The sequence below is a fragment of the Accipiter gentilis genome, chromosome 8, assembly GCF_929443795.1.
Source record: "Accipiter gentilis chromosome 8, bAccGen1.1, whole genome shotgun sequence".
In the NCBI taxonomy this organism is placed as follows: domain Eukaryota; kingdom Metazoa; phylum Chordata; class Aves; order Accipitriformes; family Accipitridae; genus Astur; species Astur gentilis.
Window position 1 is genome coordinate 19,195,178 of NC_064887.1, and position 24,729 is coordinate 19,219,906.

The 24,729-nt window shown below is 41.0% G+C and overlaps 1 protein-coding gene across 2 annotated transcripts in view; it reads right to left on the minus strand.

Annotated features, from left to right (window-relative positions):
- Positions 1-24,729, minus strand: part of TGFBR3 (transforming growth factor beta receptor 3) — a 123,495-nt gene that overhangs the window by 55,832 nt on the left and 42,934 nt on the right. For both annotated transcript variants that reach the window (XM_049808328.1, XM_049808327.1), the window contains exon 3: positions 16,079-16,263. In XM_049808328.1, the coding sequence (XP_049664285.1) occupies positions 16,079-16,263 (185 nt within the window). The remainder of the gene's footprint in view (positions 1-16,078; positions 16,264-24,729) is intronic.

A 24,729-nucleotide genomic window follows, 5' to 3' on the forward strand; every position in this document is an offset into this window, starting at 1 on the left:
GAGTCTGTTTTGCCCGTGACGGTAATTGGTGAGTGATCTCTCCTGTCCTTATCTCAACCCATGAGCCCTTTTGTTATATTTTCTCTCCCCTGTCCAGCTGAGGAGGGTGCAGTGATAGAGTGGCTTTGGTGGGCACCTGGCATCCAGCCAGGGTCAACCCACCACAGTGGTCAAGAAATACAAAAAGAAAATTAAACCAGAATCATTAAATGGACTAAAGCACTTTTGGGTCACCTAGTCCATTTAAAAGCAGCTGCTATTGCTCTGCTCATGTTATTTTTAGAACATATTAAGGGACAGCACATTAACCAAGCAGACAGCAGCATACAACACTATAGGAAAATAAGTCATTGTGGTCCAACTTATCCCTTGCTCCTAGTGAATGGCTCATTTGATCACTGAGCTGTTGCATAGCCAGCATTTTCAGTGTGCAATCAATAGTTAGGCCAGACCTGCTGGACTTGTGTGTCAGCAATGGTCCTCTCAGCCAGGCTCAGCTTCATCAGCTGTTTGTCAGAGCAAGCTCCTCTTCCAGACTCATGTCTGCCCTTCGTGGCCTCCTTTGGCACAAACTCCTCCAAACAATACATAACTAACTTCTGAGGAATACGGCAACTGGTCATAGATAAAAATTAAAGATAAAGGCTATTCTAAAAATCTTACAACACAACCTACAAATTCATTTTTAAAAAGCATACCAACAATAAAGCATATAACTGTGACTACTACATGAACCACAGAGAAGTTCTGTCATTTTTACCAGATAACATTTTTCAATATATGTTCTAAAAACTGTAAAAAATTAAAATAAGATACCACATTTCATAGGTGCCATGTCTATCAGACTTACTCTGTCATTACTTAGCCAGCTCTATTTGCATGTATTCATGCTGCTCACTACTGTCTGCAGAGTCTGTGAAGAGTTCCTTTAAGGTCTCTAGCAGCAGCAAGGTTAAGGCGGCAGCAGAGGCTTCTCTGTCCCCAGAGATCACAGTTTCATGGAAGGCTGAGTATCGCCACAGAAACCAACTACAAAAACAGTCTACGGGCTCCTGCCCTGTTACTCTGGTAAAGCAATTTGTACTACGTGAAAGGCAAGGGCACAAATGCTGAAAACTGATCAAAGTAAACACTGCTGTTAAAGTACCATTTTGTTTTGCTGACTTCAAGGCATCAAATTGCAGACTGAGTGTTTTGTTCTAAAAAGATGAAAGTCAAGTGCCAAGGATTTGTAAGGTTGAATTAACTATTCCAGTGTGAAGGCCTTTAGATAAACTCACAGCACATTTTCCAAAACAGCCATTACAAATTTGTGCTAATAAACCAGGATGAAACATGCTGTGTTGTATTGAATTACACTGCCCAGGCTAAGAAAGCTGTTCTCTAAAAGAGAAGAGAAAAAATGAATTTTAAGTCTCAGATCATATAAACACATTTTCTGACTTAAGTGATACACCAAAGATGGATTTATGACATCTTAACTCATTACTCAGCTGCAAAGATTAAGTTAATTAGTCCAAAGCAGGCAAAACTTAGAACAGAAATTTGAAAATTTATAGCTATCACTGCCCTCTATAAGTGTTTCCACTCTTTCTGTTAATATAATATTTATAGGACATAAATCATTCTGGTATTGCAACAGTCAAAGAAACTAATATGAAGAAACTTATCTTTACAGTTCATTAGTGTATATTATCCAATATAAGAGGTTTAGCATTTCTACTGAAATTCACTTGAAAAATATAATGTTGATACATCAGCTATAAAAGAATTCAGTCAAGGATTAATCCATGATTCCACCTCAAGTGGTGAGATGTAGTACCGCACCACTTTTCAAAAGCATTTACCAATTGCTTTGGGAAGGATCTCAAGGCCAATTTTCTTCTTTTTAAGATGAAAGTAAAGAAAAACTGTATTCTTTAGGCAGGGACTGTGAATTCAAAATAGAACACTTCCCCCCCCCCCCCATATTTTTGCTATGCTCATTGAATATTGTCTTACAGATTTGATACCATGCAGCTATATTAGACTGCAATGTCCAGCTTTCGGGACCCAACAGTTTCCAAGGGAGAGTTTGCTGATTTTTCCAAGTAACGCAAAATATGTTCACATGGTGTTACTGTTTGAAGGTAATTTTGCTCAAAGGGTTACATATCTGCACACTTAAATCAAACAATTGTATAAGCAAGTTCCTATAAGCATGCAAGACCCCACTGCTCCCATTCTGGGAAGGTTTGCTAATGCAGACTCTCTTATTCATACAGGGCAAGCACCTATTTTTTTGAAAACTCACCCCAGCAATGAGACAGAAGATCTTCAGAACAGCATCAGAGAAATAAATATCTCCAGGAAAATTGCAATGCCATTAAAAACAAGCACTCATACCCACACACAGTTATTTTTTCTCCTGCAGAACTCGAAGCTGTGCCACCCTCGCAGCCCTTGCCAGAGACGCACCACGCTTTCTTCTCTCTGCCAGGCCAGTGCTACAGGATGCTGCTGGGGCAGGGACCTGCCGCTTCGGGAGAGAGCAGGGGGGCTGCGATGCATGCGAAGCACGTGTGGGGAAGGAAAGCCCTTTTCTTTTTGCATTACTGCCAGGATGAGGCACAACTCAGTCCTCAGGGAATGGGTCTGAGTCTCTGGTAGCATCTAGTAGGTGTGTGGAGGACTTAAGTTTATTTCCAAGGCTCAGGTAACACTCTAATTCTAAAATTAGCCCTTTGCTTATTTTATCCTAAATATATGTTTGCAAATGGATTGACATTGCCTGGACCTTCTCACTCACACTCCACAGAGAGAATTAGATTGACTGAACAGCAGTTATAGCTCAATTGTGAAAATCACAGGAAAGATTCACCCCGGCATAATTTCACTGAAGCTGCTGGCATTAAGCCAGAGACTGATGTGGTCCTATACGTTACCTTACAAATAAAGAATACTACTGCATAGTCTGTTGACCCTTACAATCTACCACCCAGACTGGAAAACAGGGTTTCATCAAAAAGGCGGCAAGAGAACAGAAAGGTTGAAAAGGACTACCCCACTATGATACACAGCCCACTGCACGCTCTTCATTAAGTAGTACAGAAACCTTTGATCAAAAGGTGTTTGAAATCTCCTTTTTTTTTTTTTTCTTTTTTTTTTCTCACTTCTATTTGTCCTGCAACAGTGGCTAAAGGTCAGGGTGCACTGTGGTAGACAGACAGTTCCCTCCCCAAAGAACTTACAAATCAAGACATTCAAGTCCTGCACCACATGTATGTGCCAACATCCACTAACAACCTATTTTGAAGTATGCATTAATGTTCCCAGAAGGCCTCTCTAACATGAAGATGTATTATTAATGATTCAGAGGAAAAATGGCAGCCCCAATGCATACGTTCAAGAGGAGAACTAAGCAAAGCTCCCTCCACCCTCAGTGAGGATGGAGCATTACCCCTGCATTTGGCAGCTGTTACGTTCAGAGCAATGTACTCAAATGGATATACTGTCTTTAACGAAGATTTAAGGTTTACACTCCAAATCAGCTTGAAAACTGTCCTGCCCACCCACTAACACAGTAGTTGTATCCAACAGCCTGATGAAAGAGTGTCCATTAGAACAAAAGCCTAAGAACTTGCAGCATATTCAAACGTTATTTGTAGTTCTCCCACCAGTCTAAGTTCTGGTACCTTTCTAGCCCTAAATATTAAATGACAAAGCTGAGAATCTGTGTAACAGGATGGAATTACAGCACATTTAGATCTCTTCATATGGATTCGTAATTCAGCTGCTCCAGACAACAGAGTAAAAAAGCAAATTACAAGCAAAATTTAGTACTATAACCTTATCAAATACAACATCTGTAAGACTAGTACAGGATAGCACAGTGGCACATTGTATGGCACTAAACATACAGCTCAGTACCTAGCAGCACTATCATTTGTATCTGGCTCATAACTGATGTTTTACTGCACCAGTGATACCTTCTCCTCAAAGCATGAGTAGGCAACCATGCTGGCAAGTTTTTACTGGAAATGCAGTGACCAAAGTGCCTGTTCAGAAAGCACTACAGCTTGGCACAGCGTCAGAAAGTCCTGACACAAGAAGACGTTAAAATAGTGCTTCTAACTTCATGAAAATGTTGGTCTATTTTTGCCCACAGCTCAGTCACATAATTTACCTTCAGACAAAAATGTAGCCAGTTAATTTCTAGTGTTCCAAAGTTGTTCTTTTAAGCTGGAGCTGCCAAATGTGGTCACATTATGTTAGATGCTAATCATTTATGCAAATACATAGGTAATCAAAAAATTAGGACCAAAGCTATTCCTGACACAAATAACTTGGCAAACAGGCAGGACAGTTATTGAAGTCCTATTTGCACTAAAAAGTGGTATTACTGTCACAGTGTGAGAATAATAAAAGTGAAAAAACTTGGGGCTTTATATAAGGACAGCTATTTCAGAACACAAAGGTAATAACTGTATTAGCATAAGTCATACACCAATAGAACTACTTCTGTGACAATGATCTTCTTTAAAGTATAACCTGAAGAGTTTACTGATAAATTTTATGTAGAGATCATACACATGTATAAACTCCCTACTTTAGCTTCGTTTACCTGAATAATACAAGATCCAGCTTTCCCCATGCAAATATATTTCAATCTGGTTTTTATGTCTTCCGTGTTATCTCATGCATTACATAGTTTGGAGAAACAGAGTTCTCCTGAAGAATAAAGATTTTTCAAGAACAACTGGCTGCAGCAAAGAAAGCAGACAGTCTCTGCACAAGCACCTCTGCTCAGCTCTGCCAACCAAATCTAATCTTCACGTGCTATCCCCACTTTGCAGACCAAGGGCTGTCCACAGTGACCACCCCCACAGTTTGTTCAATGGAAAGCCCATGCCCACCACTGCAAGGCTGGGACCACTTCGCCCATTCTTCCTGTGACCTGAACTAGACGCTCAGGCTCCCAAAGATTAAGTGAAACCATTTGTGCCATCTGCCCCTCAACAAAGCAGTCGGGCTTCCCAGCACTTAGAGGCTTAAAACATGATGTTTCGCTCAGCTTTGCATAAATCAGTATATGTCAATACTGTTCACATGCTATATAATGAATCCTAAGGGGAAAGTCCTCCTTTTATACATTTTGTGGGAAAATTTCTTGTTAGCTTTACATCTGTTTAAGGGCACAGGATTGATTCCCGTAAGTCGCAAGTACACCATCTCCCCTACTGTTGTTAAGTGGCCTAGTCACAAAATGGTATCACAACAGAGTAAGTTTTACTTTAACAATTATGGTAGAAGACTCATGTGAAAAGGAAACATTTCCCCAGACAATATTCTATTCTGCACTTACGAGTACATATATTGCAGATCTAAGCTTTTATTTGGTGAATCTGCTGGGCTGCAAACTAAGTTTAATTTTATACTCCTCTTCCCTTCTCCCATCCCTAAACTATTACCAGGTAGTTGTGTAACATAGTGCCCAATGCCCTGAAAAAACAAAGGGGGGGGGGACGACAACATGCAGAATCACTACTATGTTGGAGGATATATGAGTACATACTAAAAAGCAGCTCCTGTCCCAAAGAAAATGCTTCTTAAACTGACAGATAAAAGACAGATGACAAACTTCTGCAAGGACCATTTTCTTTAAATGCATTTGGGGCGTTCTGAGCAAATCTAAACAGGCTTTTCCAGGTAAACACAAGTTTCCACTGCCTGTATTTTCAGCCTGTTAGATAGGTGCTAGCCACCCAACTAGACTTACATAGCTGCATTAATGTACCACTGCAGTATTGATACATCTTGCCTCTCAACAAGTCTTATTAGTCATAGCTCAGTATGATACTAACCGTGGGTTCAGAGACTCACTGTTAGCACTATCTCACCTCTACCAGGCTCTGATGGTAGACACCGCAAGTTCATAGTTTGCCTCAACTGCAAAATACCATGCAGATGTAACATAGCACACGGTGTCATAAGAACATCATGGCAAAACTGGACTCTGAATACACAATTTCCAAATCTCACTGTAAATCCTGAACAGATGAACACTGTTTCAAAAGCTGCAGGTGGGGAAAGGAAAGAGGCTGACACAATGCGGCTTCACAAAGCAAGAAAAGATTACAAACAAACATGAAATAGATGACTGCAGGACAAAGGGTTATGTCATTTGCAAGCCCCCACATATAAAACAATTTGGTCCTCGAAGGTTTTGCAGCCAGACCACACATAGATCCAGATGACTGGAAAAAAGAAACATCATTCTGCAGGTGTCTTTTAGAGAGGCACAGTCACATAGGAAAGTGTAAAATGTGGAGTTCACATTTTTAATGAACATGTAAAACTAAATCCTTGCTTTCCAAGCCAGGGTAAAGAACAGTGTGTGTGCATGAGTCATAAAAAACTGAAAACCTAAGCAGCAGCACCAGATTTAGGAAACAGCTTTGTTTACTTTATTGTCAGTAACCCACCAGTCTGAGTAAGAGCTGGTGCAAGCGTGTGTCTATAATACATACACCCTTATGTGTATCTAAGGTATTAGAAATTAAACACGAAGGAAACTGCTTTCAGGATATTAAAAGTAACTGTAACCAATACACTGTCTCCCTACTCCCCTGGGGCAGGTCTTCATTCTTCCCCAATTTTTTCTGTTTTCTAACTTCAAATAATAATCAGAACTACTCTCTGTACAACCAAAACAGTATTTTGGGAATATTTCAAAGAATGAATTTATGATACTGACTACATGGAAAGAAAGCAAAAACACCAAACCCCTAAGGAACCAAATTTTCTATTTCATCAGGCCTACCCATATAAGTAAGACTACTCACACCTGTATATACTTGCCGTGTATAATCAAAGCCATGAAAACTGACAAAATTCTCCAGAAGACATTACTGAGGCTGTCATGAAAGTATTTTCTTGCACAATTATGCCATTCCATGCACTTATCTGCACTGTGTTGCTGATTCTTGCTTGAAAACAGATTTATTGAAGAAAATACTGGCTTGCTTTCCAGCTAACAGTGTAAGAACGAACTGCTGCTCCTTGCATGCAGTGTTTTTCCATGTAGCTTCAGGTGTATTTTCAGTGTCTGCTTTACTTCATTGCAAGTATCACTTGAAGCCCAGTGGAGGAAAGAAGGCATGTTCCAATAGTCTGCTCTGAAAGATACCTACAAAGCAAGCGCCACTGTGTTTCTTTGCAAAACTCATGATATACAGAGTCACATTTCCCAACAGGCCTCAAAACATCACTTACATATTCACATGCACTAGCGGATTGTGTCCATGGAGAAGAAATTAAGACCCTGCTGCTTTAGGTGATGACAGAAGAGTGAGTCAGACCTAACCAGTCTTCAGAGTTAGAGAATGCTGATTATATCCGGAAAGGTGAGAGATTTTAATACTTTCCCCTCACTAAAGAGATTTGGTTCATCACCAAATATTACCTCTCATCTAGAAAAACTAACTACTGCTACCATCATGTTTATCATATATGGCATGAGCTCCAATAATAATAAAAATAGTTCTGTATTATAAATTGCCATGGCAATTGTTAGAGACACTATCAGCTATAAATTACCTATAATTCCTTCAAACTTTTTCAAGCAGTTTACGTTTCAGATGTTTGTACCTCATGGGGGTGCTATTTTCGCATCTTGTCCTTTAAATAACAAGTTTTACTGCTGTGGAAGTGCTCTGTTTATGTTTCACAGGGAAAATAAGAGACTCTTCTAGAGAAACACAAACTTGAGTATATAAGTGTTATCAAAAGCATGATCTACATAAAAAAACCAACGCCAAACAGTTAAAACATTTGTTCCCCTTCCCCTATCCTGCCACTGCAAGATTTTACTTTTTCAGCTGATACAGGAGCATGACTGTCAGGCACAGCAAGCTCCACACAATTTATGTTGGAAATTTTCCCCAATGCTGGGAGGTTGGAGGAGAGCGACTTTATTAATTCCAGCTTTTGGTTCAAACAGACACTCCAGAGAACAACATAAACATGACCACTCATGACAAGGGTTGCTCCAACATCTCACACACATGCGTACGAGCCCAAAGCTAGACTGGAACCTGACCATCGAGTTTGTGATATAAATGGACTCCTGGAAATGTCTTTACTTCCTTAATTATCTTTTCTCGGGGAAAGTAACTATAGACAAAGCAGTAATTTATAAATACTCCAAGGCATGTCAGATAGAAGCTTTGAGGAAGGAACCGGAGACCAAGAATGTGAATCACAGTTTATAATCACAATCAAAACACATGCATCTGCCTGAAAGAACATAGGAATGCATGTGCACAGTGTGCTTACACACACGTGAGCAACGGAGAGGGAGGAAGAAGAGTCCATCTAGTAAAGGCAGCAGCAGCAGCCCCATTTCTCCCTACAATCCTGCAACAGCGCACCAGTACCTGTGGGCACTCACAGCAGAGGAAAACAAGAGACTCCAATTCTCAGCTTCCAACGGGTCATTTTAAATATAATTTTAAATAGCAGTCAGCAAAACCAAAAAATTTGAGCAATCAGAAAAGTCATTCTGGCATTTTTCCTTCTGAACCCTTTAGCCTTCTGTGGTGGGCCTTGGCAAGGCTTCAGACACCGTTCCACACAGCTCTCTGAAACCGAGAGCAGGTCTCGCTTTCTGTGCACAGCAAACAGTGCCGTTTCTAAAAACGGAACACGCCGAGGGTTTGCACAGCACTTTCCAAGTCGTGAGCAGTCACTGCTGCCTCTTTAAGGGTCGGCACGCATCAAGCCATGCTCCTGCACTACAGCAGGCTCTGCATGAACAGGCTCCTCTGGCCGACACACGACTTCCTCTGGCAGTTCTGGTGGGCAGAGCTTGAAACAATTGCCAAATCCAATGACCAACAATCCTGAGCTGGCTAAAAACAACCCACAAAGACTGCAGTCCAGAGCAAACAAGATGAAAAAGCCACATTAAAAAAAAGGCTGGATTTTATGCAAGCACAGATGCTTCAAAGTGCTAACGAAGGGAAGAGGGGGAAGAGGGTTGTGAGGGCTATTTAAGACATGGAAGCTGAGATGGCTGTTGGTTTGTTTGTTTTTTAAAGACATGGCAATGCAGTGTCCATCACTCAAGGCATCAGTGCCATTTTAGTGTATTAGCTGTGTGGGAGTTGCAGCTTTCAGTAGACATGGCATCATCTGAGAAAGACACTGAACGATTACAATTTCTGTGGAGCATGCTGCCAGTATCTTTAAGGCTTTATAAGGTCTATCATGTGCTTTGCTTCTGAATCAGTCCCATATTCTGGCAGCCCAGAAAGGGCTCTTGGGCAAGGCTGTGGGGAAAGGGAGTAACAGCAGCCTGCGAAACCACCCTGGTGAGCCAGTGGAACTACCACAGGCTGTGGGCAAGCTTTGGATAATACCCAGGATCAAGAAATGCACGTGATGAGGGACTACTGCTTTCCAAGCAACAAATACAAGGTGTTCCTGGAGTACGTCTGCCACAGTGTCACTCACAACTTGACTGTCAGACCTCACTGGCACGCAGCACTGGTGGAAGCAGTAATTCATCTGGGCTTCCCATTCTCAATCTTCTGATGTGGGCCCCTTCCCTCGGTCTCACAAGTGGTATGCAAAACACCATGAAAGAAGATTGTGATAAAAAGGAGCAGTCAACCTCAAGCTTGATAGAGAGGTTTGCAGGTGGCCAAACTCATTTTCCACTGCCACTGTGCAGATCCTGGTTGGACTGATAACATTGCCTGTGCATGACTTTGTGAGCCACAGATCATCAAGAAACAAGCAGTAACAGGGTGAAAGTGATCAAGTTGATCTTGATGGGCTCAGCGTAACAGGAGAGCTGGGCTGCATATATGAGGTTGAAGCCAACCAAGTGTTGTGGAAAATTTGAATATTACGCACTCACCCAGACCCAGAAATGGTGTATATCTTAAAATGTTCACAGTGGCCCACAAAAACATGCAGTACAAAAGTAAATACCGCTTCTTGGTAATGTACGAAGAGGAAAGATCTACAGCCCCACCGAAACCCTGACAGCTGGGGAAACTGGTGTGAGCAAAGCGTAGCGTACGTGTCACAGCAAAACTGCGAAGTCAAGCACAGGAAGCACAGGGCAAGAACTTCCCAAACGGCAGAAGTCACTTCCCAAACTACTCTGGAGTCTGTCAACTCCCAATACTGAACTGGGTGGCTATATTACTTAGGGTGTCAGACTCCAAGTGACAATCTTTCTTGAAAGACACTCTCTTGTTGGTTGACTCATGAAGCGGGATGAGATCAGCCCAGACTTTTATCAAATCTCTCCCATGCTGCAGTCTTCGTTTTAGGGTTTACCTTCTCACATTTGGAATGAGATCCTTTGCCATCAAGTTACCTGTTCTCTCATCTGAAGTCTCACCTCAGACTTCTCCAACCCCAGAAAGACAAAGCACCTCCACTACTTCCATCTCTTCTTCATCCCCAGACAGACTGGGCAGCAACATAGCCACCTGCACCACTCTTCTCTCAGGCTATCTCACTATAGGTAGTTCATGCCACTCCTGGTTCAAAAACCCTGCGTATACTTGCATTGCCGCATCACATATAAGTCTGCTGCCAAGCAAAGGCGGTCAGAAAGTGGGGAGGCGAGAACAGCAAAATACCCTCACAATGTTCAGATCTGGTCTGTGTCTTGGCAGAGGCACAGGCACGGTGCTTTCTTTTATCCTTGAAAGCCTCTTCTAAAGCAGCAAATCTTTTTCTTCAAAGCAAAGGCCTTTGGCCTACCAGAAGTACCAAACATACCCATGTGCAGGAGTGTAGGCTTCCCACTGTACCACAGTAAACAAGCAGAGGGCAGATGCAATGCAGCCTGGCAAACCAAGCAACATTTCCTTATTTCCCAGCCTAATTCTGCACCACATATTCCGGTCAGCTCACCAGAAACATCAAATTTGTACAGCCAAGTGATCTGGCAGTGCAGAGATCCAATATTAACGTTAGTGAAGCCTGTGGTCTTACTCAAAACTTTAATGTCACAGAAGTAACAAAAATCTTTATTCTTGACCCTCTTATTTTAGTATGAGTTTAGGACTGCATAGGATAATGATCTAATTACTTGAATTTGGACTATTAAACCCAAGCTGCAGGGTGCTTCAAAAATTCAAAACAAACTAGCCTGTCTTGTCAGTTTTAGAGCAGCTGGTCAGGCTGACACCGAGAGCTCAGCACTAAAACCCCACAGTAGAAAAAGAAGCTGACCTTATTTTTACTATACGCGAGATCCGGAAGTCTCAGAAAACAGCTTAAGTGGACATTTGACTGGTACTAAATGGAAACTTGTTTTAACAAATGCACTTTTAGAGGAAGAAATAAACAAAAAGAAATCAAACAAATGACTAGGTAACAAAAAACTCACTAACTCCAGCCATCGAGTAACAAACCTTGAACTCCTTTCCTGCCTGCTGTCAGCGCAAGATCTCCAGGCCCTCTCTGACCATGGCTCTGGTGCTGCAGGTCAGTATGTTTAAACCACGCCAGGAAAGCGGCCCCTTGATCACAGCTGAATCTCAAGGCTGTCCCCAGATCTCTGGATGCCCGAGCATGAAAAAAAAACATTTTTCCCTGACATAACCTTGGGTAAGGCTGTTGTGGTGTTAAACTTCTGAAAACAGTTAAAATGAACACACTGGGAAATACAGTAAATATGTAGAAAAATAGGCAAAATGAACCAGGTTTTCATCACCCTTATTGTCCAGATCTTCATAGTCCTAAAATACAAAAACATTGTCACACAGAAGAATTCTCCTGAATTCAGGATGCACTTCAAAGATGAGGATGTAGAAATACATTATCAGGTGACTGTTTCAGAGTCTCTTCCTATCCCATTTTTACAATGTAGGGGATCTCTTCAGAAAGTACCTAAATATTGGACTTAAATAATTTTGCCCATCATTTTATGACTTTTAAGTGGGTCAGCTCAGGAACCTGAGATACATCACTAGTGAGTACCTGGCTATTACAATTAGTCTGCTCCACAGGAACTAACAGGCATTTTAATATCAGGTTTGCTCTCAAAGGAAAATATTTTTTATTATGAATTTTTTGCCAAGTAACACGGACTAAACAGTGGGGAAAAAGTCTGTCACATTATTACAGCCTCAGTGACATTACTCAAAATTATAAAAATAAAGATGAGTCCTTGGTTTTCCTGCCTTCACTTCACATAACGTGTTAAACATTTGTATCAGGCATAACATCTTAAAGCTATTGAGGATGAGGATGTCAATGAAAACAATAGCGAATCCATTGCCAGGAACTCTGATTCCATGTATTCATATGTATTCAAGTCTAAGTATTCACTTGAGATTAATTTTATATGCCCCTGCTCCCCCTTTAACTATTTCAATTGTGGCTGCATGCCTGAAGCAGCTCAGGGAAATTCATCTGACAGCTACAATAAAAGAATCCTCCGTTAATTTAGGACTTGATAATATACTTAAGGAGTGACTTTCATCTTAAAATAATTTTTACATTGTTGTATACACATTTTTCTGGTGCAAATCTCTACAGTTTCCAAGTGCACCCACAAACAACAATTCTTTCTGTTAACAGAACAAGCAGCTCCATAAGAAAACAACTATCTCCTTTCTAAAAACTGGGAAACTGAAGCAGTGAAGATACCCAAAACTGAAGAAAAATTTATTGTAAGAGTTCAGTAGTTCCTGGCTTTCAGCTGAGACCCAGATCAGTACAGAAAAGCACACATTCACTCACTTCCCCAGGAATATTTGATCAAATAAAACAAACAAAAAAGGCTTGCATTTTTCATGCCAAGTTCAATATAAACACTTGTGACTATTACATGCACCCGTATTCTATTTCCTATGATAAAGCATGGCCAATATGAATTGTGATAAAAGACATTTCTAAGAAATACTTGAAAAAGATTGGAACTTTTGTTCTTACTTGAAGAAAGTGTCTTCACAGTCTCAACACGAGATGTCACCCCAACAGGGATTAACAAAGTAAATACAAATTCCTTGAAAATCACAGATATGACTACAGCATTTCACAATATGACTTTATATTTACCAGATTTCAGCCTGAACAGGAAAGCGCTGTTACTGACTTAGTTTTGCAAAGTTTGTTCAGAATACATAATCCCATACATTTCCAGCCACCTTTTTTTTTTTCTTTTCCAGTTTACAGGGAAGAAAAAGCACCCAAACTTTACTAATCTTTACAAAAGCCTGCATGTGTTACAGGAGGAACACATGCCCCTGCCGTGCCCTCCCCCTGCTATGTTTAAATTTGTGAACACTTGTTGTCTGTATATTCTACACAAGTGTCAAAGTGAGTTAAACTAATGCATACATGTATGTTGCATATTTATGAGAACCAGGATAACTGCACGAGTATGTTTAATGCATGAGCCCTCCAAGGAATTTGCTGGGGGAAGTTTACACTCCTCCCAGCAAGTAAGGAATGTGTAATTTAGCAGCATCTAGCACAGGGCAGGTTGAAAACAAAACAAAACCTGACCTCCTCCCCCAAAACAAGCCTTCACTTAAAGATTTTCAGATCTTGCATTCTGTGTTATGAGAACTTCAGCCAACCTCCAAATGAATGCGTGACTTAATTCAAAACATGCTTTCGATGCTGCTGAATCCAACTAATGTACTGTCAAACAAAAATACTGGTTTTATTCTGGAGTATACTGGAAATGCTGCATGACAAGCAGATCTCTACCTTTGCTATCAGCATTTGCAGGCAACAGGAAATACCTCAGCTGGTAAATCAAACTAATGTAACTTGAGGTGATGGGTACATTCTACTTTAAGACAAAAGGCCACTTGGAGTTGTTTTTTTACAATAATGGAAAAGATAACATTTGCTCTGTTTTCCGAGTCTGATCCTATAAGTAAAATCCGATCTTTCCAAGTTGTTTACACTCTTTTGCTCAACACTGTCGCCAGCAAGCCTTGCTCCAGCTTCCTGTGCATTTTTAGAGCAGCCATCTCCAAAGGGCTGTGACTGGAACTCGTTGGGAGATGGAAGAAGGAGGCTAAGGGCTACAAATTGTGAAATATATTCTGTGCCCTACACTTATGTATACCACAGAAGTACACAGAGAAGACAGCTTGGGGCAAACTGTTTTCTTACCATAAGCACATTAGAGGACGCACAAGCAGCCTCTTTCTGCTAGACAGCAACTATTTTTATTCAAAGCCAAATATTTAAATCTTCTATCGTTCTGTCAAGACAATTAGACAGCAGTGGCACAGCCTGCAACCTTGTGCATGCGTGACTCTAGCTCACGTTGTATGTGCACACAACTGCAGAAACTGCACTGTTATGCAAGTAGTGCTAGGAGCATCGAACCAGAGAGAAATTTGCTTTTATGCAAATGTGTGCTTTGCAGTTGATTCATTCTGGTCTCTTGAGAGGTACAAGCTCCAGCTGTAGCCTGCTTCATCCCATCCCCAGGCACCTTTTAATAACTAAGCAGTTGCAAGTTTCCACTATACCGCATCCCCACAGCAAGGGCACTCTTCTACCCATTTTCAACAAAATTTGTGATTACCTTGTGAGATCTACCTCTTGTACCAAATTTGTCTATGACTTGCCAATGGATTTAAAGGTTCCTGGATAACGAGACAGGCACTGACACATTCATAGCAGAATCATATAAGGCTGCTCAGTTTTCATAAGAAACCATGTTAAAAAAAAAAAAAAGAAAAAAAAAAGAGAGATTCCGACTACAATTTGGTTTTCATGCCCAGCGAACTGATCGTACCTACACTTTTTTCAGGCATTCACAGTGCACTCATCAGGCTGATAACTCGGTGTCTACCAAACTAAGAAAGGCTTTAAAAAACAAAAAACCCAAACCAAAACAAATATAAAAATCTCTGTTCCTCATTACCAGCCCTCCCCCTCCCCTAAAAATGTGTAATTTCTCTGTACATTTTGTGACAACTGCACTGAAGATGACCTAACATTTTTGATTAAGGGCAGCCAATGAGATGTCTACTGAAAAAATAGTAAATAATTTTTTCATCATACACTAGACATTTCAGACAGCCTATATACAGAAAATGCATACAACAGCTGAAGTCTCACGGATGCATACAATACACATTGGGCTGAACATACCACAAACCCAACAAGGCTGCTATTGAAGTCAGTGGAAAGACTTTGATTATGGCCAAGAGTATCTGCCTTTATTTAAATCACCATAAAAGACTCCACTTAAAAGTTCTTTCAGCACAGATTTAGACCCTCTTTTTCTAAGCTTCCGCCTGGTAGGTCATCATCTTTGTTCTCTCATTACATATTCTGCTAATTGTGTACATGCATGTTGCTCTCACAAGACACAGTACTAAGGATTTGTGTGTGTAATACTGTACGAACTATGAAGCTCAGCTGTCATGGCATGCAATGTTTTCTTTTCACTTCTGCATTCTGTTTTGATGTGTTTTGAGAATAAACAACAGTACTGCACAACTTAACATCAAAAATTTTCTTCTTGTGCTGTTGCTTTCAGAGCAGCTAAAGTTCTTGCCAGTGTCTCTCCGAGTGCAACATACATAAATAAGTAATTGGACTGTACTTAAGCACTACCATAGTCAGCAACACTTGCTGTCCCCCCTCAATGAAGCATTAAAGATGTATTACAGGGGTAAAAGAATCTGAACTTAAATATTTGTTTATAGTGGTCATGGCAGGGATCCAAAGGTATTCATGTTAATTTACAACACATTTAGGTAAACGATCTGCTTTTGAAGACAGCCAATTCTGTAAAGGCCTGTTGTAGACCTAAATCTGTTTCTTATTTCCTTTGCCCACCCCACCACCTTTTTTAAGTATTCTTCATGGTTGTGAAAGGTGGTAGAGAGAGTGGCTGGGTATGGAAGTGGTTTACTAATATGACATGCAAAGCACAAGTGGACAGTATCCATGCAAATTGCGCATGCTTCTTTGTAGTCTTTATGGTCACAATTCAGAAATAACTTTACTCAGCAAATTAATGTAGAACGATCCCATTTGCAGACACACTTGTACCAGGGATTTGGATTAAAAGTAATTTCCCCTTTACCTCTCTTTCATGATGGCCAAGACCCTCCTCGGGATTTCTGAGATTGAGGACGTGCACCTCTTGAGGCAGGCCTGTTGTGCCTCGGCTTGCACAGCCAGATAAGACTGTAAAACTCTCCAATAAGGCATGGACTGGGTGCGAATTGTTAACAGGCAATAAGACACATTCACTCCTAGGCACAGGACCTGCAGAGGAAGACACAGATGCACATCATTTGGAGAAAAAAGCAATACATAGGTTGCACCTGCCAAATAATGATCATCCTTTTGGTCACAAAACCCATGGGAATATGAGCAGAGGTTTCATGTTCATTGTCCATCAAATGAAGACATTTATTTCCATTGCCCTTTTAAGTTCTCCTGAATATGCTAACTCCTTGGTCCATTTCTCTCTGAAAGTCTAAATTTAAAGTATGAATTCCAAAACTGAAGGTAGTCTTGTCTTTACCAGGGAGGAAACCAAGGATAAAAGAGGAAAAAAAGCCAAAAAAACCCCCACCACAACCCAAAGGAGAAAAAACAAAGCAGTGACAGTGGTAGGAGGAATTGGTTTGTCTTAGATGTGAATTATTTGTTTCTGTCAAACACTGTTATCTCCAAACATTGAAAAATGCTATCATGTATATAAAACAATGAAAAGTTAATCTCTAGTATAAGGGTAATTACATCAGGAAGGATTTGGGTGAGTTGGATTTGTTGCTTTTGAAGCAGTGCTGATTTATAGCAAACGTTGTTCAAATAGATTGTACAAAACAGCAGGCAACTGTCACATGATAAAATGAAATGTTTGTTTACTAAGTCTATTTTGTGTCTGACAGCAATTATCTACACTGATAACAGATATCTAGTCCAAAACAGAGTGTACGCCCTTTCAAATAATCACCACAGCATGATGTAGTGCCATACTCTTATATAGGACGTGAGACAGTGTGATGTGATATAGCAAGATAGCAAAAAAGCCGAAACATACGGAGCAGTTTACATTTAAACTATATCTCAGGAAACTAAAGCAAGACAAATATTTATGAAAAGCAGCCCTGCTTTTCAAAAATGGCTCAAACCCACCCCTGACAGTAACAGATACAATATGTTTTTGATTCAGAAGGTCACAGGAGAACCTAATTGACTTAACCCCTAATTTGCACCAAAGCCACTCAGATAAGAATGAGACCCGCATGAACCACTCAGTTCAGAGGCTGCAAGGCATAAAAGAGAATATAAGCTAGAGGCATGATTATGATTTTTTATTTTTCTAGATAATGTACATCTGCAATTGAAGTAAAATGCTTCTTTTGAAAAAAGTTCAAAATGAAAGAAAATCCTCAACTGATCAAATGGCAGAGCTCTGCCTGGTTTTGTGAAGTCTACATCCAGCTATTTTAGCACTAGAGATCATTTGATGTTGGTGTACACATATGTTTAATTATATTAACGCTGACCTACACTTTGCTGGTTAAAAAGACAGTTCACTCAAGATACAGTTAGCAGCTGGCCATTTAGGAGTCAGAGAGTCCATCTTAAAACAGACTTTATCTGGAAAAAGCAAAGCCCCTGAGCACAGGGAGATTTCCCGCAGTGCCTCGGGCCATGAGTGCCTTGTCCTGCCAAAGGTGCCGTTCCTGAAACCCACCAGAGCATAGTACATATCCTGCCAGCTCCCACTGAACAGGAATATTTGTTAAAAGCAATGCTCAAGGCATAAATTACACATGCCTGTGCTTGGGGTACAAAGGATAAACAAACTTTCTTCTCTCTGTATGAGGAGCTTGATAGTAGTACTGACCACCAGCTTAGAGGATTTAGGGTTTATTTGGGGGGGGGGGGGGGGGGTGTCATTCCTTTTTAAGAATATGCATAAAAATGGAACCAGTCCAAGCAATGATACTCAAAAAACACGCCTAACAAAAACCTATGAAAAAGTTGCCCTTTGTAACAGTTGAAGAAATATTTAGGATTTGTAACAAAAACACAGCCAGCAGAGAGGCCTCATTTTCCTGATGTACAAGTCCAGATCAGAGAACCTACTACTAATCAATTAGCCCAACCACTGATGTGTAAGTCCTGCAGCAGACCGCATTACACAACCTGCACAAAAAACATTTCTAAACTCCACAAGCATTTCTTGGGCTGGGGAACAAACTGAGAGCCAAGAAGTGCTTGTTCACTGAATTGTTTCTTGCAGATCAGAATGGAGTTGACATTTGTTAAGATGCTTCTATCACAACACACACATGAAGAACAAGGTGCAAGACTCAGAACAATACAGAAATGGAGTAGCTGACAAAAACGTGTGTGTTCCTTAGCCTGGGTTCAGGGGAAAGAGCTAATACCTCCCTCTCAGCAGATGGATTCCCTTGTGAACACCTATTTCCATGCAGTACATCTACCAGTCCTGCCCTCCAGCCTTCATCTGGTCTTTATTCTGCACAAATTTGCTACGTTAGAGGAGAAGATGTCTGGATTTTCCCCTCACAAGGAGTCATCCACAAGAAGAAGGTAGCGACTGGTACATTCAAGCTGTCTGTAACTGCCTCCCTTGCCAGCACCTCAAGTGCACATTAAGAAAGCTCTTCTTTGAAGGCCCTCTGTTCAGCTCGACGTCAAAGATGGAAATACGCCCAGAGGGAGCAGAAGTTCGCATCCTGGATAACTGTGTGCAGCCGAGCTTATCTGCACAGTGAAGGGCAGACCGAGGCATGCCCGCTCTGCCTGTGCTCCGTCCCGGCTGGATGCAGGCCAGGTCTCCTGCAGAAACCCCGTCCCTCTGATGGCAGTGAGCCCACGCGGCTGCACTAGTCTTAAGCAGGGCTTCTTAAGCAGGGCTTACTGGCATAGGCCCACTCTTACACCAGTGCAGCTGCGTGGCATCCAGACGCACGCTGGCTCGTACCCCACCAGCCTGGGGCACGCCACTTTTGCCAGCTCCGTTTTGAAGGAAGGGGTGCACAGAGTTGCTCTAAGCCGCTCAGCATAAGAAACCGATGTTTTGGAGGAGTTACTGCATTTGGTAGAGTTGCTTTCAGACGAGCCTCATGAGTGACCAAGAGAAAGCCCTTGAAATTTGAACCGAAGATCAGAGTATCTACTGGAGGTTGGCTCCACCAAATTAAGACTGCCCTCACACAAGGAATGATGGTGGGGTAAATAACAGAGAGGTTACTCCAGATGTTGCATTTTTGTCAAGTTTCGCATAGTTGCCTGTGTAGCTATGTCCCCGGCCCATACTACCCTTCCTAGGAACTCAAGACTCTCATGAATGTTATTTCTCTTGAATGTGCTGGCAGTACCCAACAGCAATCTTCATGCACTGAAATTCACGTATTTGCCTGACCACTAAACTGGGTATAGTGCCATGCCCAGTATATGCTTGCATGCCTGGAGGTAGTGCCAAGCAAAAGGAAAACTTACTTCTAGATCACAAAGTCCACTGATGCTCAGCCTATACATGGCACAAGACAGTTCTTTCTGCCACCTTCTCTCCATTTATGCTGTATATTAGTCTATTCTTACACTGCACACACCTCAGTGCTGCCTGAGCTAATATTCGCTCAATATTCATTAACAGCGTTTCTTTCCAGCACTTCCTACTGCACCTGCAGATCTGACCCAGTCAAAGACAGGTAGGTGCCACTCTGAGGCACTGTCACTCCAGTGGGAGCAGCAGGAACTCTCCTCTTCCCAAATCAGCTGCTCTCGCTCTTCCTGGCTCCCTCACAGGCCCTTCCTGCTTATCTTCCTTCCTTCCTGCCGCCTTCCTCTGACTGGAAAGCTAGTTACTTCCCCAAGGTAGTTTAAATCCTACAAGAATCATACTTCTGAAAAAAAAACAAACAGAAAGCCCTTTCTATGACACTACTAATCTGATTGTTAATCACCTCCGCACCGCCTGCTTGTATTTGAAAGCCAATATGAGACCGCAGCTTCACCCTGCCTGGGCTTCACTGTTCTGCCGCTCTGCCCTGCACAAACACCAGGATCAGTCTCTGCCAGCTTCCCGCTCCAGGCCCACACCCCGTTCCTGCCGACCTCACCTACATCAGTGACACCGACATCCTGCCAAAATTCACTATCATCACTGCTTAAGGGCCAGTTCATCCAATTAACACATCAATATTGCCTCATCAGCTCCAAACACATACAGATCCTCTCTTGCATCTCATCCCCATCAAACTGGCACTTGAAGAGTCAAAAGTATCTTCCAGTTTCTAAATCCTAGTGCAGCTACAAGCCTTTAGTCCCTTCTCTGCTGAGAATATAAGTGTGCACACACAGCCATCCTTGGGCTTTTGTTTAACTTTGGAGCACGTATCCATTTAACCTTGTTAGCAAATCCTGGCTCTTACCACAATCAAATTTTAGTTGCTTAATGCCTGCAAAGCCTTTTGAAGATGGAAAGCAGGTTAGGCAGTTTTATAAGAACAGCTTATTACATATGTGTTTTACGATGGCAAATGTTTAGTCAATTTAAAATTCTAGAGAATTTCTAGTATTTAATTATTTTCCACTTCCAATTAATAAGAATATTTTAAAGGAAATCTTAATGCAGACCCAACCTTGTTTGATACTAACATCTGGAACATATTCAATACAATTTCAACATTCTTGTTTCCCATATCATCCATGCTACTAATGAGTAACATGTGTTCTGCTGTAAGAAAGTAGCAGAAATGGGAGTAAGACACTAAAGGGGATAATACAACAACCCAAGACCAACTCATAACTGTGATGAATTTTATTCAAATAGTAAAGGCTAATATACTTTCTGTTGTATCTCTGTGGAGATTTCTACAGTGTTGTCAGCTGAAAAGTGCGACCAGCTCCTGCAAATTGCGTGAGACTGTGCTGGGGGCTCCGCAGCACATGAGCATGGTTCCCATGCACCACGCCAGAGGATACAAACCACACCAACGGGATATAACACTCCTTAGAGAAGGACAGAATTATTCTAATTGATTTTTGAATGAGGGAATAACACAAATCTAGTCATTATATATAAAGACAAAAAATTCAAAATCCAGACTCGAGGAACACCAGGGATCTCTGTGCTGTCATGTACAAAGTAATATAAATTACTGCAGACCCTGCTAGAATTCATCAATTTATACACTGAAAATCAAGTCTTAGAGGAGGCTAACTATCCAAGCAGATATTTAGAGTATGCCCAAATGACAGACTTTCACAAAATTTCTTTTGGAGAAGGTTAGTTTAAGGACATTTTTTTACATCAGCTAGTGACAATGATGACTGGAACAAGAAGGAAGAAAAGAGACAGGATCCTTAAACCTACTTCTGAATGACAACAGGGTTCTGTAAAAACAAGAGGAGGGGAAGCCATTTTCTCTTGAACTGAAAAGCTTAAGATTCACTGCGGAGCACTTGAGCAGACTTAGGAATAACTTCTTTCTATAACCTTCACCACTCATTTCTAAAGATACAAATGCATAGGCAAAGGGCCACTGTTCCACGCGCACTAATTGTTACCACCTACACAACCTTCTTCTCATAAAGGGTTACTCACTGGGGGAAGCATTTATACCAAAAAAATTATACTCAAGGATTGAGGCAAGTAAGAATCTACAGAGAGAAGTGATGCCTGTCACTCAGTGACAAAATATAAGTCATTACTACTTATTTAGTATAGGTGGCTCTGTAACAACAACTACTAAATTCCTTCCTGCACACCCCTTCACTGAAGACCACCTGGGAAGCCAAAGTCCTGGTGATTCAAATGGTGAAGAGGATTATGGACAATGTCCACCATTAATAAAAAAGCAGCTTTTACTACAGATGACCATGAAAAAACACAGCTTCACACTCCTCAGCAAGCACTTGAGTAAGACATCCCTGCTCAGAATCAGTCAATTCTGGCAACCAGCCTTAAGTCCTGAGATGGAAAAGACAGGAAGAGATGGTAGGAAATACCACAGCTGCTTTGTGACGAGAGGCAGTGGCATAGAGGAAACTGCAGCGTTTCTCCTCATGGAAAAGGAGAAGCATTTCCACCATGATCACTAACAAGGAGTTGGACCATCCAAGACTCTTCCTGGATTATGCAATTTTCCTCTCTGAATAAGCGTGACCACCATAAAGATGCAGGGGAGAGAAGCAAGATATTGAAAGGAATATTTGTACATCGGACCTTCACACTGGCCAATAGGAAGACTGAAGTAGAAGATTACTGTCCAAAGCATTTTTCTATTTGTATATATTTGTTTTTGTGTCTTCCAGACTGTTTGGCTGGGGAGGGGAGGAGACTGTTACGGTTTTCTTGTTCTATACAGCTCATGGCAGCAGTTCCAACTCTGACGAAACACAGGCTATGTAACACAGAATGTTACTGCTGCTCATCTACCATGATTTTGGTAAGGAGGAGGAGGAAATGCAATGACACACAAAATTTTGGTGTATTTCAGCATCACTTTTCTGCCTTAGTACATAGTCAGAAATGCATGGGAGTAACAAGGGTTGTAGATTTGTTCCGACACAAAAAAGCAACTGCTGGATACTTTAAGAAATAAATTTTAAAGTGCGGGGTGGGTTTTTGAAGTTAGTTTTTATTTACACCGTGTACCTAGTAATATAAGTTTCAAAAAACTAGTAGTTACAATAGGACATGCTCAATATTGCAATAAAACTTTGATATTTTAGAGGCCTGGGGAATGAGAAAAAAGAAATAAGCTTACAGTATTAAATAAATTCCATTCTAGTTTGGACATTCTCTCCTCTTTGTCACTTTTATGTGTTTACCCAATATCAGAAAAAAGTTTGGCATTTTTATAGTATGTCCCAACACTTACTTACATACTTATTTTACTGTTGCTACTACATATTAGGTCTTACAAGCCTCTCCTCATGCAACTATGGACTGCGTTGAAACACAGCAGATATACCCGTCAATAAGACTATTTACATAAACTAGGAATTCCCCAAGAAAAGTATTTTAAAACTTCTTAAATTCTCACATTTTCTACATTTGTTTAATAACTCTGATGAGATTTTGCTCAATCACTGCACCATAACCACTGCCCGGTATCAATGAATCTAGAGTAGGTTCCACTTGAGCAGAAGGAAAAGCAGCACCCTTGGGAACTGTAACCAGAACAGGACTGAAATTAACTAAAAGTTCATGAAAGCCCTTGAATGCATTTTAGGGCTTCAGCAGAAATGGACAGAAGGAGCAAAAAAGTCCATGAGAAAATGATATGCACAGAAAATCAAGGGCCGGGGGAGCAGGAGGTGGTGTGCATACAAAAAAAAGGAGACAGAAGCGTTGGACTGAAAACACAAACACAGCATAGCTGTTGTATGCAGGGCTGGGTAAATTTCCCTTCATATCCTCAGTTTTCAGGGAGTTCTTTTACCACCACCATCTAGCCCAGGCTTCTTGTAAGCAAGAAAAGAGTCGTTTTCATGGTGGAACCACTTTTGACTGAATTACCATAGGGGCAAAGGGGAGAGGTTTAAAATTACAGGGGAAAAGATTCACGAGCATGGACTGATTTTGCCCATTTTGAAAAACCAAACCAAACAAACAAAACACCTAGAATCTCAGACTCCACATGTATCTATTTGAAATGAGTAAGCTATAAAACTTAAACTGAGAAGAAAAATAGATCCTCAATAAATATTCAGTACAGATGGCGAGATTTGGTTGTAGGAGGAGTTAAAACTTACAAGCTGTACTAACTAGAAACATGTGCCTATGCAAAAACACAGCAGAGGTTCCCCATTCCAGTGCTCAAGGCCTGCTAATCTTCAGCAACTCCACTTCTTTACACCATCCCTGCTCCTTCCCCCTTTCTCCAAGGAGAAAAAAAACCAAACCAAAACCTGTCCTCTGAAACTATTCATTAACCTACATACTTCACCTTTACACTGGTTTCTGCTGTTAATGCTATGTGCAGTCAGACCCTTGCTCTTTGCGTTCTCAACCCTCAACTATCAACCCCCAATTAATCCCCATTCCACTACCATCAACTCTGCCCAGACTTATTGCACGTATGGGCCAAACTATTCAAGATGTTTCAATATATTAGATTACATTTTATCTGCCATGCATTTTGATCCTCTATTTTCTGCAGTCTTTCTAGACATTTCTGTTATGCATAGTAAAGTCTATCTAGCATCTTCTGCCTGCCCACTGGGAGTCATTCAGACCTACAGATGACATGCCCCATACCGTTTTGGGGTTGCTGTTATGTTTGGTACAAACTCCTGATGCTGGTTTCTCCTTCTAAGCAAAATAATCTTTTATGCCTCTCTGGAGGATGTGTTGCAAAATATCCATTCCCACTGCTCCTAGCCACTGGTAAAAGCATGAGGTTCATCTCATCTGTTTAGCAGAGATGATCTAACTTCCAAGTGTTGCCTACACAGTTCTCACATATTTTTGCATGCAGGAAAAAATTCAAATTACTTCTTGAAAGCAGAAACTCTTTCTTCCACTTTCTTAAAAATAAGTTTCTATTAATGTTTTGTCCTTACCAGGACGTAAAATTGATGCAAGTTCAACTGGAAAAGCTAACCATCAAATAAAACTCAACTTTTGTGGCAACGTACTGATACTTAGAAATGATGAATTATACCTAAACTATCCATTTTATGAAAAAATGTAAATGACAAAGTCAAATTCATTCACTATATAGCAAAACT